The 20,213-nt window shown below is 35.6% G+C and overlaps 1 protein-coding gene across 5 annotated transcripts in view; it reads right to left on the bottom strand.

Moving 5' to 3' along the window:
• The window catches only part of LOC124131545 (sodium channel protein 1 brain-like), a 78,302-nt gene that overhangs the window by 30,422 nt on the left and 27,667 nt on the right, over window positions 1–20,213 (bottom strand). For 3 of the 5 annotated variants that reach the window (XM_048398036.1, XM_048398033.1, XM_046494862.2), the window contains exons 3-11: window positions 13,731–13,945; window positions 11,487–11,615; window positions 8,549–8,661; window positions 7,624–7,833; window positions 6,770–6,830; window positions 5,863–6,007; window positions 5,167–5,301; window positions 3,629–4,054; window positions 2,368–2,379 (exon numbers count right to left, since the gene is read on the bottom strand). In XM_048398036.1, coding sequence (XP_048253993.1) covers window positions 2,368–2,379; window positions 3,629–4,054; window positions 5,167–5,301; window positions 5,863–6,007; window positions 6,770–6,830; window positions 7,624–7,833; window positions 8,549–8,661; window positions 11,487–11,615; window positions 13,731–13,945 — 1,446 coding nt within the window. The remainder of the gene's footprint in view (window positions 1–2,367; window positions 2,380–3,628; window positions 4,055–5,166; window positions 5,302–5,862; window positions 6,008–6,769; window positions 6,831–7,623; window positions 7,834–8,548; window positions 8,662–11,486; window positions 11,616–13,730; window positions 13,946–20,213) is intronic. The other 2 variants (XM_048398040.1, XM_048398046.1) reach the window with 2 other exon arrangements.

The raw sequence follows: 20,213 nt of genomic DNA, 5'->3' as shown, positions 1-20,213 counted from the left end.
GTTCGAAATTAAATTAAAGGTCTTTGAAGGTTTTCCTGCAACAGTAGTTGAATCTAGGAGTGCCCCCAATTTTTCAGTTTTATCAGTAGGGTTATGACAAGGACCCCATTACACTCTTTGTCTTTATTATGAACACTGATTACACCCCTACTTCTTCAACTCCAGATATATTGCTTAGTCTGTCATTTAGGCCCTGAAAGAAATATATCCTATACAGCCCATGCAAGTCTATGACAGTTAGCAAGTCTAGATTACTGTCATACAGACACTGAAAAAAATATATCCAATACAGCCCATGCAAGCTTTTGATGGTTAGCAAATCTAGATTACTAGTATTTCTAGTTGATGTACACAGATGCCTTGAACAGTTTGCTCAAAACTATAACTAATATAATGCCTCCTGCCCACCTTAAACTAATAACTAATGTATTGTGGCCTAGCTATTCTCTACCCTTGGTGCCAGTGCCCAGATGAACCACCAACTTTGGATACAATGAACAGGTCCCTTGGTGTTCGTTGCCTCAGAAGTTGACTATGTGTAACGTAAGCCATGATAAATTGATAATGAGATCTTAACTCCCTCATGTCTCCATTGTCTTAATGAATCCTGATAGCCCTGTCAGCCCTGCCTCTGTAACCTAAAGATGGCTTGTTCAGAAATAGTAGGCTCAATTTCACAGAAAGAAATTTAAAAAAACTTTAATGAGCCTATGAGGAATTTGATAAAAATCTAACAACATATTCATTTTGACCTTATAGCTTTCATCCTCTCTATCTCCTGGGGGCTTAGTTCGGTGGACCTACACTCCTCCTGGATCCATTCCCTTGGTTCTCGTGATCTCAAAATACCCGCCTTTGATTTTCATCAACATTTTACCAACCAATGAAACGTTGAGGTAAGGAAAAAGGAACTAGAACTTGCCACCGCTAGTTTTAATGGACATAAAGGCATCCTTTCCATCAAACAGATTTTTTAAGGCTTCCTTTTGTATGTCAATCAATTCTATCATAATCAATGGGACTGACTGCCATGTTTTTTATATCGCCAACCCAATGTTAAGGCTGGTTTGTAACTCACATTTTGATTGGTCCGTTACACTGAGTACCGTAGCAAATCAGATTGGCTAATGAAAATCAAGGGCGGGTAACTTGAGATTGTTGATCCACAGGAAAAGACAGTGTAGGTTCACTGAAATGTGAACCCTATAGATATAGATGATGTAGAGCTTTGAACTATGACCAAACTGTAAGTGAGTGAGTGTAAAATACCCCCTTAAACTGTCTATATCAGTTGTATCATGGCTCGTCAGATTAATGTATTATTGACTGCAATGTTAAAATAACTCTGAAATTAACAAAATAAGAACTTGTTTTTATAATCCAAAGTGTCAGCAATATTACATTTTCCCTCAATTTGCCTGCCAAGGGTTTGGAATCCTAGATAAATCCCTGATATGTTGCTGAAAAACCAAGTATCATCACTAGGCTGCATCAATGATTTCAAATCCATTATCAGCTGTTCCTGGTATGGCAAAGGGACACTACTCTCCACACATATTGCAGTTAGTGCCTGAGACAACTAGCCCATGTGCACCCCCAAAAACTCTGAAAGGAGAATGTTATAGACACAACCTTCCAACACAACAGCTACATAATCATGGTAACTGGAAACTCAAACTTGTTAGTTTATATGCAGTTAATATATTCAAAAATATTATAGAAGAAAATAGATAGAGGGAAAGAAGATGCATGCATGGTTACTAAATACAGCACTGACAAGATATAAAATACATATTTTTGGTAAGACACAGCCATGTATAAATATATGGTTGTCAAAGAAATCAATTGTGTTTTATGTCATATATATGTTGCTATTTAGTATAAAGTTTGAAACACATCTCACTACAAAAAATAGTAACATTAATGCATGGGAATGTTTTTGTGCATATGCTCACAACAATATCTGTTTATACGATGAAAACATAGCTCAGATAATTAAAAAAAATATATATTACTCAAAAGAAGGTAAAGAACACCTGATTCTTTTATATTACTAAATATGAAAGAATTGGGTGTTCTTTAACTTCTTTTGAGCTGTATATATGCCCAGTAGATTTATTATACTGAAAATATGAATTAACATATTACTGTGTGCATTAAGGCTTTGTCAAGTTGAAAAAGAAAGAGTTTCAAAATTGACAATTGACTGTATTGACTGCATTTAAATAATAATGTTCTGTGAAAATGAGAAATGAGAGTTGGATGTTGTGTAGTGCAACAGATATAGTGGAGACTATGCTACATGCCAAATGACACACAATGAACACAACCAACACAACCAACAAAGCAACACAGAGGTGTACTCACTTTCAAAAATCCCTGCAATTTGCACAAAACTCTTTCGGTTAATTAGTCTACTAAATGACTATGTTTCTTCCTCATTTGCATGTATTTTATCATGAATACAGCTACTGTCCATGCTTTCTAGAACACATTCATTGACTTCAGGCATGCAGCCACCACGTTCAAAATCCAATCACCAGTTAGCTTTCCTGAGCATACATCATTGTATATCATTGTGATATCTGCAGTGTACCATTATATCTATAAGATCTTCTCCTATATATATTTGTATCAATTGTGTGTAACTATATATTAAAAAATGCCTAAATTTTGTTAAATCTGTGAAACTTTTAAAAACATGGAAATGTTCATTCTGTGTTGATACATATTGCTTGACAAATTGATTTAATTATCTGTCATCAGATGGTTTAAAAATGTTAAGTTTGACTATTTATTGGTGCTGCATTCATTTGACATTAGACCTCAAAAGTCATTTATTAGCTTTTGTTATTCTATATATATCTTCCTTATGGTTTACGCTCGTCACAACAAAGACCTGGGTTCGATTCCCGACATGGGAACAATGTGTGAAACCCATTTCTGGTGACCCTGCCGTGATATTAAGACTACTGGGTTGTCACTGTCATGACAAAACGAAACAGCGAAAGAGGTGTAAGGCATCAATGTTTCACCTTCTTACATATTTATGAACAAAGATAGAATTACCACCATACATAATTAGATTGCTAAAAACGTCTTATATGGATCTGAATAACAAACTATCATTTAGTATAGATATTGCAATACTAAATTAAATAGGATTTTCTCTTTTAGTTTCCATTTAGAAATTTAAATGTTAAATTCTTTTCACTAATACTTTTTTTTAGATTAGGAGAATGAGTTCAAACAGTTCATGATGCAGTATTAAGACCTTATGATGAAGTATTAAGACCTTATGATGAAGTATTCTGACCTTATGATGAAGTATTCAGACCTTATGATGCAGTATTAAGACCTTATGATGAAGTATTAAGACCTTATGATGAAGTATTAAACTATTTCTATTCTATTAGGGCAAATGAACGAATACAAATTCCTCTAAATGTGTTAATCCTACAAATGATGGTATCCAAAGTTAGTACACATATACATATACATTGTAGTAGCCATTCAAGATTTCAACTATCTTTTCTATTCCATAACACAGGTTCTTACCATTAAATAAAACAACTATTTTTCCTGACAACATATCCCTTGTCAGACTGAAATCTCTAGGTTTACTTACATTACCACGGCTATTCTGCTTGATCAGCATACCCGACTTAAAGGCATAGTTCACGCTGCTGCTAGCTTCACTGTCTGTTTCAGCATCTTCTGGGTTCTTCAGCCTCTCTCTACTGTCCCTATGTTTGAGAACCTTGCTCCCCACAGAACGACTACTGTTCTGACTTCTGGATGAATAGCCACTGTCCTTGCTTGGAATCTTGACCATAGGCTTTTTAGGGTTCACGGGAGGTCTAGGCGTCTTCTCTGGCTGCTTTAATCCTTCTGCTCCTTGTATTTCCATTTTTTTCAATCCAGACTTCTTATCTTTAGGGTTCTTTTTTTCATCAAGTTTTAGTTTCTTGCTTGCTATGGATATTTTTGTTAAGTCGTATATTGGATTTTTATTCATTTTTTTCCTTTGGCTAGCTTTTTCTCGTTCTCTCTCCTGTGAATGGTAACATGCAATGTCTCCTGTGTATTTTCTTCATTTGTTCAGGCATTATTCATACCAAGCTACAATTATCTTGTGTGTACCGTAATCAACACAATGAGCACCCCTAATGTTCAAAAGCGTCATCATGTGTTTCCCCAGCCCTAATTCTTTTAGCTTTGCCTCCATGCTCTTCAGAATCTTTTACCGTCATATAGCTGGAATATTGCTGAGTGCGGCGTTAAAGAACAAACAAAACAAACAGAGCCTTTCACTCACAACAAAACTTGAACGTCCGAAATATTTCCATTTATCCAGCAATAGTGTGACAAAAGATCAATTCAGTTGTTACTGTTAATAATTTTTCATGCACTAAATAAAGTACTTCTTGGGGGATAGATATGTATATCTCTATCTACAATGAACTTAATAATAAATCTTCAAAAGACCCCATATGCTTGATGGTATACCAATTTACTTTGGCTTCCCACGTATTATGTTGATTACGGTATGTGAACTAATTTTTCAAGACAATTAGATGATGGCCATGCTGCATATTTACCACATCACATGCACTGAACAAGCCATGTCAGACACATTTACCATGCAACATTCAAGTGAAAATGATTACACGATGTGCAAATTAGATTAACCTGTAAAAACATAATTCTTCAAGGTGCGCTATCAGTGACTTCAAATGGTTATATACTAAATTACTATTAGCAAAAAATCTCTATATATAATATTTTCAAAATTTTAAAGTTTAAGATAAAAGTTAACATATTTTTTCAAAACAAAATTTTTCAATAAACTTTTTTGTTTGTAACTCTAACCAAATTTATCACAAGCATAAAAAATAATCTCACAATAACCATTATTTTCTGAAAAATATAATTTTCAAGATAAAAGTAAGCATTGCATATTTTTGAACATCATGCTTCTATTAAAGATTTTGTTTTAAAGCATGAAATCATCATGTAACAGACAGAATGTCATTAAGGTGGCAATAACATAAATGACCAACCATCACACAGAACAATCAGCTCTCAGGTAGCTTCCTGAGGCAATGATTGCTCCCTAATCCCTCATTCAGCAGAGATCCTTCAACAAATTTGAATGGTTCTTACCTTCCCAGCACGCACTGCTTCCTCCTCGTAGGACATGGCCACGACAGCCAGCATGAGGTTAATGAGGTAGAAGGAGCCGAAGAATATCACCACAATGAAGAACACCAGATTCCAGGGACCACTAGCTCGGATCACCTTCATGGACAATCAAAATATCATCATTCATCAAAATAATGTATGAGCGAGAATTTTGGAACAACAGAGTGAGTGAGTGAGTTGGGTTTAACGTTGCTATTAACAGTATTCCAGTGATATCACAGGGTGTCAGCTTAATGTGGGAGGAAAACCCGAAGTGATGCAGGTCTCAGACGTTTACCACTTTGGTGAAACCAATGAGCAGGGGTATCTTGCTGACAAACCTAGAAATATAATCATGGCTAACCAAGATTCTAACCCACAATCACAGATTTCTGGCGTGCTCAATGGACACAACTCTGCACAGCAAATTGCAGCGCGTTAGACAACAGAACCACCCAAGCCCCTTCAGAACAACAGAAGAATGCATTAGGGAAAAATAAAGACAACAGGAGAATGCATGACAAATGTATGAGGTAGAGTTTTTAACTGTCAGGAAGGACAGTATATTGTTTCATCACAATAAAAAAATAATAATTCAGCCTCATCATGCTTGTGGAGCAACAACAATAATTGTCTGATCTTGGTCCCTCGCAGAGTGAGAAGATATAAAGTTCCTACCTTATTATAAGTATCCTCCCAGAAGTCCAGGGTGATGAGTTGGAAGGCATTCAGCATGGCCCAGCCAAAGTGGTCAAAGTTTGTATAGCCAGAATTGGGGTTCTCTCCAATGTCAGGTAAACAGGTGTAGTTACTTGGGCATCCTCTGTAGAAGACAGACTATGTGTGTCAGCATAACCTAGATCATTGTCGGTGGAATTAATAAATAAATAAATAATTTAGTTGAAATAAAAGCAATATCTTTGAGTGGTACTTACAGTGAGTGAGTGAGTAAGGTCATATGCTGATTTAAGCAATACCACAGGTGGTACAGAAATCGGCTTCAGAAGTAAAACATGTGTGCTGAATTGAATGAGCTAACGATGTACACACGAAACTATCCCACCACCCTGAGCAGCTACGAAAACTAACAATTTTTGTCCACTAGTATTTGTAATGACAACATATAGCAAAACCCTTAAAAATGGCAAATTTCTACTGGCCCTTAAGATACCTCAACTATTGGGCAGTTTGGCAAGGACTAGAGGACTAGTGCCAGTTTCTACAGCTTCTGAGCGGCATAAGAAGTTTGATAGGTGTAACAAATTACAAGATAGTATGGATGATCAACTTCATCATCGCAATTGCAGTGAGGTTTCAGTGCAGATTTGAACACCATTACGAAGCTTGAAATGGGTGATTGAGAGAATGTAATTTTACACCACTTTCAGGAATGATCTAGCTTTTGAAAAAAAACAGGTCTTCGCCAGGCTAAACCAGTGTTGGCATGAGCAACAATCCAAGTAATTAGGTGACAATGACACATAATCAGCAAGGTAAAATACGACAGGACAAGCACTGGGTACTGGAATCCCCAGAATCCTCATAGGGGATCTTTAAGATGGAATAAAACATCTACTACACTGACCCTGATCCTGTGATGTTTCCGCACAGCAAATACCCTCCATCACCATCAGTGAACCAGTTGCCTTCAATGTCATAGAACAGTCAGTTAAACTTGACATGATCAAGAAAAGCATGAATAAATACATTGCAAGTCATTCCCTGGCATTTGATTGGCTTACCAAGCAATCTTTTAACACTAAACTGAAAAAATAAGGCCATACCCACTGACGGACTACTGTTTCCTGATCGGCTGATAATAGAATTAGTGGGACTTTTTTTATTATCATTTTGCTGAATGATGTCACTGATTTTTTACTACGGTCTACATTTTGAATATGATTAATTAAACAGTATGCAAAGTTATTTATATATATTTATATTTTATATATAAACATAAAATTGTTGTGCACACTTTGCAGATTTTACGTATACCTACATAAACGCAGAAAAACCTGAAGTCAATTCTGTAATAATATTACCAAGTGAGTGAGTTGGAATTAATATTTTTTTAGAGTATTTCACTATATCACAACCTGTCAGCTTCAGATAATATCTCAAAGTGATGCCAGACAGAGACATTTATCACTTTGGTAAAACCAAGCATCATAATCAGGGAGAATCTGGTTTCATGACTAATGATCAGCAGATCCTGACACAACCAAGAGGCAAAACTAATTATAAATTTCCAATAAGTCTTTGAAAAAGAAGTGCTTTCAAATGATATTCTCCTCTGCACTGATGTGGTCATCCTGAAAATGATGGTATTACATAGATTTGATACCACTGACAGACCAATCAGAATGCAGAATTGTAAAATATCCTGGTAAACTATGAGTGTCTGATCAGCATGGTAGTAGCAGTTTAAGAGTTACTTACTTGAGTTCCGTATATGTTCACTGTAGTGTGTAACATACATAGAATCAGACTGTGTGATGTTATAGTTCAAAACACATTTCTGTCGGAGTCCTCCCATGTACACTTGCAGAGCAAACAGAGCAAACACCATCAAACAAAACACTGTCAACATTATCACTTCAATCAGCATCTTGAAAGCTCGAAGCAGGGCACCAACTATAGTCTTTAGACCTGAAACATGGCAAAATAAAATCAAGATTGGACAACACGTCTATAAGCAATGTTTGCCATCTGTTACCATGGTTACAGGTACATTAGACAAAGTAGCATAAAATTAACATGATGCAGATTTGAAATTTGAATAAACGCAAACACTTATTCCATGATGCACATTATCAATCAAATACATGTCTTCTTCTGCTCATTCTTGCTTATCCAGTGAATTACTTTTCCATTTTATTATGTTGGGTGGTTGGGAAGCTTAGTGTAGAAAGCGTTCGCTCGTCACACTGAAGGCACGGGTTCGATTCCCCTCATGGGTACAATGTGTGAAACTCTTTTCTGTTGTCCCCCACCGTGATATTGCTGGAATATTGCTAAAAGCCATGTAAAATCCATCTCACTCACCCATTTTATTATTATAAACACCCTCAACCTAATCGCTGCCATAGCTTCATTTTGAGCCTGATTCAAATGGCATGATGTGAATGAGAGAAATTCTGTGTGAAGTTATTTATATGAGCGAAGTGATGGAGGTGGTGACTACACTTTCTAAAGGAAGCTCTGCTGGCCAATGGATCCAATATATGGGTCCAAGATATTTATCAATATGACAAGGGTTACTATTGCTACCACTAGTGTGTACAGTAGGCTATTATTCTTCATCAATAGTAAATCAGACCAAGAAGGAAGTACCAACTATTATGGATAGCAACAAGAGGCTTACCTGGTATAATGGACACTGTTTTTAATGCTCGGAATACCCTGAATGTCCTCAAACTTGTGAGATTGCCAACAGAAAAGCCTGGAGCTGCAGCTTGGATGATAGTTGTGACATACCTGGGAACAAATATTATTGCTGACTGCACTACTGTAGCATAAATGTGTGAACCTCATCTCAATTCCCATTGACTTTCTGTTACTTCTTTCAGTGGCATTTAGAAGTTGGTGTGATGAAGTAAGACGAGTTCTATGGATGAACAACTACTTTATTACAATTAGTGCGACGTTTCGGTGTAGATCCTAACACCTTTATCAAGCAAGTGATCACTTGCTTGATAAAGGTGTTAGGATCTACACCGAAATGTGTAATTGTAATAAAGAAGTTGTTCATCCAAAGAACTCGTCTGACTTTCTGTTATTTCAGATCAGCAAGAATAATTTTTATTATCAAATTTATTATCACATTTTGGATATATTTTGCTTCGTAACACAAAAACACTTCTACTGTCTGAATACATGACACTTTTTTAATTTATAACAATTTTTTTTATTCTTTGAACGTTTCAGGGCTACTTCTTGTCCTTTCATCAGTGAATAATTTGATGAAGGGTCAAGAAGTAGCTCTGAAATGATGTTACAAAGGTTGCAGAAGCTGTTATCCATAAAAAAATTAGCAGGGATACAAAAGGTTGGTGATTTATTCATGTGACAACAGTGGAGGAAGTGCCTGTTTTCTGTCAACACTTAGGTGGATTTTCATTGTCATATAATATGTGTCAAGCATTGTTCGAAAATGGAGAAAATGTGAATGTGTGAATCTCCACCTACACTTCAAACACTATGTTCTTACTACTGCAAATTACTCAAGCAGTAACAATTCTTTAAACATAGAAATATCATCATTGTCATTTGTTCCCACAAAATGACTGTAAGAGCAACAAACGTATTGACATAGAAGCGTATAGCATCTAGCTGGCTGATTGACCAGTTACTATCTTGAAAACACACCAACAATTTGCCTGAACTGTCATAATGATGCCTAGTGAGATTTGTTAACTGAAGTTCAAATACTAACACTAAGATCTACTGAAAATAATGAAAGGTCCTGGCTAGTAGACTCAAAAGTTTTTTTGCACTGCTTCTATGGCATTTGAATATAGGTACATCCTTATTCTAGCGACCACTTGACTTCCAACTTAATTTCAAACACTGTTCTCTATATTTATTGATAATTATCAAATATTTATCGAAAGGTTTATTGACTGAGTCAACATTTATTATCCAAGACCGGCTTCAGCTGTAAATATTGCTTGTGTAAGATAAAAATAATATATCTCCTTGGAGATATCGCATTCCCTAGGCTTAAGTGTTCATATCAAACACAAGTGATTCTATTTTAGAATAAAGAAGATGTGACTGAGCGCCAGACCCTACTGTTTCCTAACTGTGGTCTCACAGCATAGTAACGTTACATAAATCTTTACACACTGACATCGTAAGGTAATGGTGGCACATCTCTAGAATGGAGGTATTTCTCAACAGCTTAAACTCTTGACCACTTTGCTATTTTAACAAAAGAAAGGCATAGCATTCAACTTTGCATGATAAATTTAAAAACAATGCAATACAATATTTAGGTTGTGAAGTCTTACAGATATCGTACCAGTACAGAAAATATATCGGCTGCAAAAGTTTCAGCTGAATTCAAGAATTACATTGTGATATTTCTTTTCAAGGTGATGTGCTTTTATGATTTCAAGATGGCCGGAAACATGGTCTCAAATATATGGTTGTTGTACGCAAAGATTGGATTCTAAATAAAATGTCACACTCATATCATATCTTTTTATATCAAATATATCAGCACTTGCTGATAAAGTAGAAAGCCTTGTTAGCAAGCCTCAGAGCTTTGCTACCCTTATGCTGATATATTTGATATCAAAAGACTCTCGTGTGAGATTCTCTATACAAACACTGATTCAAGGGGAAATGGTTGCAAATGTGTGTGGACTGTCGGAGAGCTAAAGTACCACAACAAGATTTGAACCAGGCCTCCATCAGTGTTGAATTGCACACATCCTCATAACCTGAATACTCGCCATTAAATCTACAACAGTTTTTCTTCTTACAATACCAAACAACTCACAAGCAAAACCCTGTAATCAGGTCAAGATGTTCTCCTATTGTGCATCATAAAAGAGATACTAATGCCTCATTTTTAGCACAACAATGTCAAGGATTCAATTCAGAGGCAATTTAGAAAAGTTGCCAGCAACAATCAATTAAGTACATAATCATTATCCTTGATCCTATTGATTTTCTGTTATATGTGTTTTTGTATGCATCATGCACAAGATAAAGATCATTTCAAAACTGTTAGAGCTGCCAAAGGTGTGAATAGAACAATTACCCAGGTATTAGTCAATGACAGCTGCATATATACTATTAATCATAAATATTAGGCACATGCCAGTTTGACGTAACTTGTATGGTGTGTGGTGCATAAAAAATAAACAAATAATCAATTATATCAACCGGATATTTTTTATTCTTATCTGACCATAATGGTTTGATAAGCTGTGTTTACACATAAAAACTGAACAAAATATGAACAATTACCAACTCATCAGTTGTCAGTAATGTTTGACATCACAAGAAGCCAAATAAATCTATTTAAATTTTCACTTGTATTTCCATATTTTCATTTGCATAATATAATGACATGTGTAGAGAAAAATTCATTTTATGGACAGATAGCCATCTTTATTTAAGAAACGTTAGACAAATGTTTTGAAAATGGGACAGTGAGTGAAGATATGAAAGTATTGAAATACGCCTTTTCAGTGTCTTTCCTGTTGGGCTTGGCAAATTATGTAAATAATGACACACAACTAAATGATGACATGTAGAACACATTCAAAACTTAAATTAAACATACTTACGCTATTACTATGACAACAAAATCCAGCCAGTTCCACGGATCTCTCAAATAGGTGTAGTTGTTGATAAAAAATCCTCTGGCTATTAACTTGATAAACATCTCTAATGTGTATATTCCTAAGAACACATACCTGCAACAAAAGAGTTACAAGACATGACTGATACCAAATGTGATAAGTAAAATGTGATAAAAGAGATATTACCATCGCAGGTCATACAATAATGTGTCAAAAATCATCACAGTGTAAAAAGCTACCGGTAATGGTTATTACTTCCTAATGCATGTCTCGTAACTGTGAAGGCTACATGACAGAAACCTTCGAGAAAAACTACATGGACATGATGAACTCAAATATCTAACTTTTCCAAATGAAGTATGTTGAAATCCTGTTAGTCCAGAATATTGTTGGGAAATTTCCTATAAACTGCAGGGCAAAAGAAAGTATACACCCATGTATGATGGCTGCTAAAAATATAACAAACAAGAAATGGTTCTTCGATGGTGACATATTGAGTGGGGTGGAACTTTTGCTTTAAACAATAACTTGTATGTCTTTCCTTTTCAACACCAATAAATACCTATCAGTGATACAATTTGGGTTCCTACTATCTATCAGTGGAGGGAAATCGTCTTTTAAAGTTTTCCCAAGGGTGTATTATTTGGTTCAAATCCCAACTTCCCATTCCAAGAAATGGCATTCAGAAGCCATATTTCAGATTGAAACAAGTGAACAAATGTTTTGATCCTGTGCCATCAGCCAGATAATGAAAGGCAACTGCCGAGATGTAAATAGCCCTCACATCTATAATAGGCACAATGCACCAAAATACACACACTGGAGATTTTAACATTGCGGGGAAAACTGATTTTATGTTTTATTTCCCCAAACCATTTCCAGACATTTATTGTATTTCACTCATTATCTGATCCCCAGACGAAACCAAGTGTAGTTAGTATTTAATCAAAATATAGTTTGTATTATTTAAAGTTTAAACCAGTGAAAGAAACTGTGCTAATTACAGGGTTGTCATTCATTGTGGTTTTACTATAGCCTGGTTAAGTCTATCCTTTGGTCTCTTTAACTGTAATCAGTAACTCAGAATGTGATTAGGTATCATTGTAATCATGATTTATTAATTATCCCTGAACCAAATGTCAACTAACAGTAAATTAAAATTCTTTCTGCCAAAGTGTAACACATAAGAGTTGATACATTCTGTTACATACAATTACCTAATTACGATGCTGACTATGCAAACATAAAGAGATAATTATCCCCCAAACCTATGCACAAAGTGCAAATTCTAACAATATAAACTGTCAAATATTACACATCTGTGATATTTAGTCAGTAATGTTGTTTTATGCCAATGCAAGCAATATTCTAGCTCAACTATAGCTGCCTGTAAACAATCTTCTCTGTATAAAATGATCAATTTCATCAGGGTATAATGATACATGCAAGATTACACTTCATATCTACCAGAACCCTCATTTCAGTCTGCTCCGGAGCTCCGTAAATGCACAGTTCAAAATTAAGCATGAAAGTCAAATAGGCCTTATAATCCAAATTTTAAAAATGAAGATTTAGGGGGGTCCCCAGATTGAAATACCATAGAAGATCCCTAGAACCCCAGGACCCCCTTCATTTACCAACACTGCTATTGAATCCTCATCATGCTGACTGAGTTTCTCATGACAAATTCGTCATTAATGAACCAATACTTTGATCATACATTTACTTTTGATACGAGTCAGATAAGTTTGTGTACCCTAATGACAATGTACACACATTCATAACACAGAAACTTTATCATGATGTTGTCTGTAAATTGCTACTTGTTTTCCTTGGTTATTTAACCAACTCATGAACCTGTATTTAATGATCTACATGGTCATAATATCTGCATACCAAAAACTTACATATTTTCTTACATGCTGGTATTTATGATGTTCATTTTATGAAATTCAAATCAAATAATGTAAATTAAAAGAAAAGGATAATTTCCCAATAAATAGGGTACACATTTATTTGTCATGAAACTAGAAACAACACCATGTTGGATAAGGGCAAAAGGGAGCCAAGTGGTCAAAGCCATGGCTTGTCATGCTGATGATCTGGGTTCACTTCCCAATATGGATTCCAAGGACTATGTGTGGAGTCCATTCTTGGTGTCCCTGACTGACACTGGAATATTGCTAAAAGAAGTGCTAAACTTACACATAAGATGAGATTTGTACTTACTCGGAGGATTCTGTGAATGTCATGGTTGGTAAAGCAAGAAAGACACAGTTTGTGAGGATGGTAAGGATGACAAAATAGTCAAAGAATTGATTGGTGGAGACAAACACAGCCATCTTTCGTATAGGGTTCCATGGGGGGAAAATGTAGAAAGATCGAGTTGCTGAAAACCGGTATATAGTCTTCTTTGTGACCCGTCTGGAAATGACCACAAATGACTGAAATAGATAAAAAAAAAGGACTTAGTATTGGATATCAATTTTATACTTCTCACAGGAAATTAATGTTTCATTCAAGTATCCAACAGATTATTGTTTGTGTAAAGCAGCATTTCTAAAGTGATGAGTAATAGTCAGGTTGCCAAGTGGTTGGTTCATCATCACACATGACCCAGGTTTAATTTTCTAAAGGGGTACAATGATTGAAACCCTTTTTTGGTGTTCCCATATTGCTTTGAATATTGCAAAAAACTGCATTTTTTCATTAGGTGGTTTTAGAGCTGGCTAAACAGATCGATAATCAGATTTATCATCGATGGGAAGAAATATTAACGATTATCAATGTGAAATTGTTGTCATCGATCATAACTTACATAAACTACCGTGATGAAACAAAGTTTAGATTTACCGAAACAGATTTGTTATTGTCAATTAGGTCAATTGTCAAAGACAGAAAGCAACTGTTTTTGTTATATCTCAAATCTCCACAAAGAGGCGTGAAATATGTTGATTTAATTTACTTCTCCGATATCAATTGATAATTGATCAATATTTAATTAGCAATTAACAATCTCTATAATCTATATCGATAACCAGCCCTAGTTGGTTAACAGACTTTTTCTCTCTAAACCTTCAGTTGGTACTTGAAACAAAATAAAAAATATAATTAGACAAAATTTGGGTTGGTAGGATGAGAAAGAAATAACATTTCAAATTCTATTCTATTGTTTTTGTAATTGTTAAGAAACGTGGCAGGAATGTCAGACATTTCATAGCATTTACAGGAACAGTGCCACACAATGATGGAGTTCTAGTGAAGCTATGAATAGTATTTATCATCACTGGTGTTTGAAGTACATTGACAGGTTGTTGAGTATATATTCCTTATCTCGGTCAGACAGTGAAACAATTCGTGAAAAAAACTTTTAATTGGAATTTTTATTCACATGTCTAATTGTTAAGGTCGGCAGATCCGAAGACCAAGTGTTAAAAACAACACCGCCTAAGCAAACTCGCTTCTCATTCACATGGTTTCTTAACCTCCTAACATTCATAATTCAAACCTACTCTTAAGAACAATTACTGCACAATTCTGAAACACAGTTTATGGAGTTCTCTCTAATGGTGTGATTTCCCCTACAATAACAGGTCACACCATGATGCTACGGTCATCAATCAAAGGTAATACTCAGCTGATGGTCTCACGGCTTCCCTGATTGAACACTAATGTCATCACAAAATGTGTGTGTATGTTCATTTCATACTCGCAGGACCAGATCTCCTCAAGTATCCATCTTGTAGGGGCATGGTCGGCAAGGTTTTAGCTAAGGTGATGCAATTTGTCATGCAAAATTGAGTCTCCTTGGCAAGCTAGAAACAGTGTTCATGGGTTTAAATCCCAGATTCGTCTGTTTAGGTTTCTTGAACCTAAGACCTCTATCACTTTGGGCTTTCCTCCCACATCAAGCTGACACACTGTTGCCCCAGGGTAATGGGTATATAACCAAAATACTGGTCAAATTAAGTGGCGTTAAATCACCGACCTATTCTCCACCTTGTACTTTACTAAGGTTCCGGATCAGATTTTCAATACTTTTATAAAAAAATTAAATCTGGTTTGAATTTGAAATGAGAATGTAAATCTAAAAAAATGACATTCACTTATAATCATGAATAACATTTGAGCATGATGAAAAGGGCAAACCCAACAGGACAGTTGACTAAAATAGATTAATGAGAATATAGTTCATGAGAATCTGGTGATGCAATGCAAACACAGTAAGAAGCCATGCTATATGAGAAGAGCTTTGTTGAAACTATATAATACCACGCTACTCAAGAGTAGTAATCTTACTTTGGTGTCTGTGAGTCAGTGGGTGAGTATGGCTGTATGTTGATTTTAGCAATATTTCAGCGATATCACAGCAAGGGACACCAAACTCGGGTCTTCGGCATGGAATGCTCATGCTTTAACCATTAGGCTAGGAGCCTCACCAATTAACTTACTTGTTCTTCAGAATAGTCGCTTTCTTTTCACATATCGACAAACTTAATCTATTTTGAGTAGTGATTTCTCTATATTTAGCTATTTAGTTAACAATATTTTTTCTAGCTTCCAGAAATATACATTCCTGCTGACAAGAATTGAGCCTTTATAATTACAAAATCAGATATACTCAAAAGAAATTCAACAGAGTTAATCTGAAAACTAATTTCTAGAGTTCTTACGACAGGTACATTTTCTTCAACCAAATCTACTTCCTTACAGTTACTTCTTAACTTTTTTTGATGATACTTATAAAAATATTGCATTTCCACTGTGCATCTGTTGTCCATGATTCACAGGTAGCTTGAAGTTTCTTAATCAGCACTAATAATTCTTCAGAAGAGATTATCAATATTTTAATGGATGAGAAGGTCAGTGCATAATATCACCTCAGTAATGAAATAACAGGGGTAAAGAAGCAGAAGTTGCAGTAAGCTGCTGATGAGTTTCCTCATTATTGTGATTTGTTTTGATGTGCATGGCATGATGGGACTTAAAGAGGTAAATAAATCTTAATGATTAGCAACAATTTACTCTTCTGGGAGCAACATACATCAATATTTCGGTACTTCTCATCAAAACAAGAACATCATCCTCCTAATTGATAACTGTTGGCATAAATGTATGATCATCATAACTCTTCCAGTTCAATCATTCTCATTATGTTGTCAATGCCTTGGAATCTCTTGCATGTATTAAGATATCTAACAGTATATAATGACATGGTTCTGACAATGTAACCAGTAACGTTTATCACACTGTAACCTTGTGTCAAGAGCGCCTCAACAATAATACATCATACCCCTTTTAGCATCTTAAAACCTCACAACAAGCTTATGTAACATATCTCTTAAAAATAATACACAAATAATACAAAAATAACCCAAAGCAACGTAAAGAAATAGGATAAATTTGGACTTGTAACTAGAAAAGAAGCAATGGCTGACGTGGCATCTTTACCGGTGCAGAGTTGGAATCATCATGTGAAGCCTTGTTAATTTCTATAACAGCATCAGGTACATTAGCAGGATAGTTGAGATGGAACTCGGGTATACACCAATCCTTCCAGGTTTGCACAGAGAGCCAACCAAGGGGCATTCCCCTCACAGTAATTACACAAGCAATTAATCCTTATGTGTAGTGTTTTCGCTGCCGTCTCCACTGACAGTCTTTCATGAATAAGTCAGGTGCCACCCGGTGGGTGTGAAATTTAATATCCGCTGTATCCTGCAATTCCAAAGACTCAAAGTGGAATCACATCCAGATCTTGCATTTAGCATTCACCAGCTTTTTCTCCTGCAACTGTTTCGCATTTCGGTGGATTTTGTTTGTAGTGGATTATAATCCCATCGATATTATTACAGGTAGGTCTCTGACACCTGAACTAAACATTTACCAGAAATTGTCAAGTCGCACACATCCATCCATCCCAGTTTGCCGCACTCACAATCCTCAAATCACTGCTTCACAGGGGAGCTGTGTGTTCATCATGTATTTATGTCAGTAATTAACTTTTGTTTTTCGTGCCACCCTTTGCCTCTGAAAGTGCAGTTTCCAGTCTCCTAGCTTCATCCATTTTGAATGTGAGTGAGCATGGAGCTATTTTCTCCTGTAGGGTAAGACTGACTTGGGGGGCTGCAAGTGTTGGAGCGGGGCAGCTGCCACCCCCCACGGACTCTCAAGTTACACAACACACTGATGAGACTGCCTGAGATGCTGGTGCTGTAATTACTGTTCTTTATACATTTTCCTACAAATCTCACAAACCATGGTCATCTAAATCTTATAACTGCCTTCAAGTATATATAAAACATAGCTGAGGAATGGTACGCCTTATTATACCAACTCACGTAACTGTTGTGAACGTTTCTACTGCCAGCTGAATAAACAGATTAATTTGAAAGCTAATAGAAAACTTTTGGGGTGAAATATTTTAGTTCTATTTTCATATGTCTAAAGAGTTTTCATGGACAATTTAAAAAAGATTCCATTGTTCTGCTATGTCATAGGTCAGGTACTAATACTCTCATAAGCATTAGACAATTTATGACTTTGCAGAAAGATGTAATAAGATTTTCAATAATGATCTTTTCTTAGCTAAAGACATTTCTCTAACTAGTTAACCTGAAAGATTTGTAACTAATTTTACTCACAAATATAGATTTGTTTGCAACTATGTTCACTCAATTTACATCAGTGTGTGACAAAGCTGTTTGCTTCATTTTCATTAGATTGTAGTGTTACTATATGGACTTGTTTGCTGAGCATGCTTGCTTGGCCAAAAAATGTTTAACAAACCTTTGCTTCAAACATATATCTTAAAGATAGCCTATTAAGTGGTCATTTCACAAACAGCTTCAGTGTAGGCTGTGTACAGTGAGTTGGGTTTAACACCACTTTGAACAGTATTCAAGTTACCGTATTCGACGTAATAAGCGCCCAGGGCGCTCTCAAAATTAGAAATAGGGGACTCTTATTAGAATATTATTTTGGTGGGAAAAAAACAGAGTTGAAAGATAAATTTTGTGGTTTATGCTGACAGCCTGAAAAGTTTATATACGACAGATATATTTTTCCAGAATTTAATTGCCCATAATTAAGGGTGCATATAACACACGAGTGTGTATTATACGAGAATAGATAAGTCTTGTGTACATTGATCAATTGGAATGGGTTCTAATTTGGATTGTTCACTTGCCAACATATTAGCAAATATCGCTTATTAGAGCGGGGCACTTATTACGTCAAATACAGTATATCACAGCTGTCATCTTGATGTGGGAGGAAAGCCCGAAGTGATGCAAGTTTTAAATGTCTACCATTCTAGTGAAACCAACGAGCACGGGTATGGTGCTGACAAAACAAGAAACACAATCGGGGCAAACTGGGATTCAAACTAACGATTTAGGTTTCAGGCATGCCCAAGGGACACAACTCTGCACAGCGAATTGCGGTGCCTTAAGGATGACTGGGCCACCAGGTTTTGATTAACAAGAACAGGCATTGTACAATGTTTTTTCAATTAATTGTCTGTTTTGCAAGATGCGTTTAATCAAGATGTTGTGTTGCTGGCTTGTCAAGAAAGGGAATTGAATTGTGACACATTCAGGCGATGTGATGCTTTTGGCCTTCCAGCCTTTTAGTATGACTTGATGACTATCTCTAAGTCACAGACTGCTACACTAGTAACCGAAAATGTACAATGTTTATTCTAGTAGTTGAAGGTGCAGCCTTGACGCCCATGCAGAATGTTCATTTAATATTAATCAGGATTGTGGTAGAGAGAGAGAGAGGCAGCAGATCTCACACACTATGTAGAACAGCCCACTAACTACATGCAATAGAAGAAGTTTAATCCTACAGATTTAAACTGCAAACACTCAACCAATATTAAATGTCATATAACCATTCACAATTTCAACTGATAAAACATAATCAGAGGTATTCTATAATAGACAAAATCTAGATTACACTAGCAGTGTCTTGTAATAACACTATGTTTCGAATTATTCTAGTTGCTATGGAAATATCTTGAAATTCCTCACCAGACTTGGGAAATGAATGTCAAAGATATTCCTGTCTTGAATTACAAATGTCACAGACATTAAGTTTCATTCTCAGGAGGAAAACTAATGACTTCAAATTCTGCATTTAGAAAAAAAGATTGATATCATTGCAAGCCTCTTGTTATGCTTCAAGCTAAAATGCCTGTGTTGTTGGTTCTTAATAATCAGAATTAAATATCTTATGTCTCCATAATATAGTTACAAGAGTGTTTTTTAACAGTAAGGTATGATTAATCTTGACTGTGTGAACTGAAGAGTCTTTAAGGTTGATCTGTCCTCTTAATGGTATTCCCTACCTTAGATACTTCACACAACAAAGACAAACTGAAACCTTATGATGTTATATATTTTTTACCCCATATAACATCTGTATGTTTTGTGTATACAAATTCTTTTGACATAGAATCGCCATTGTAAAATGAATGTTTGCTCCAAACTGATTGGTTGAAAATCTTTCTTAAATGCGAATGGATACCAGAAATCTTTCATACTTTTCTCTATTAGTATCTTTTCTTAATCCAAATTTGAAAAAATGTGCAGTTCAGCTTGGCTGAGTGGATTCCTCTTTAAAGTAATTTAAAGTTTTAGCAACAAGTCAAAACAAAACCATTTTTTCCAATAACCCAATTGATTCAGTTATTACAGAAGCATATGA

The sequence above is a fragment of the Haliotis rufescens genome, unplaced genomic scaffold (assembly GCF_023055435.1).
Source record: "Haliotis rufescens isolate VD_foot unplaced genomic scaffold, xgHalRufe1.0.p SCAF_1, whole genome shotgun sequence".
Taxonomy (NCBI): domain Eukaryota; kingdom Metazoa; phylum Mollusca; class Gastropoda; order Lepetellida; family Haliotidae; genus Haliotis; species Haliotis rufescens.
The sequence above is the reverse complement of the archived record's forward strand: the minus strand, read 5'-3'. Positions and strand labels throughout refer to the sequence as shown.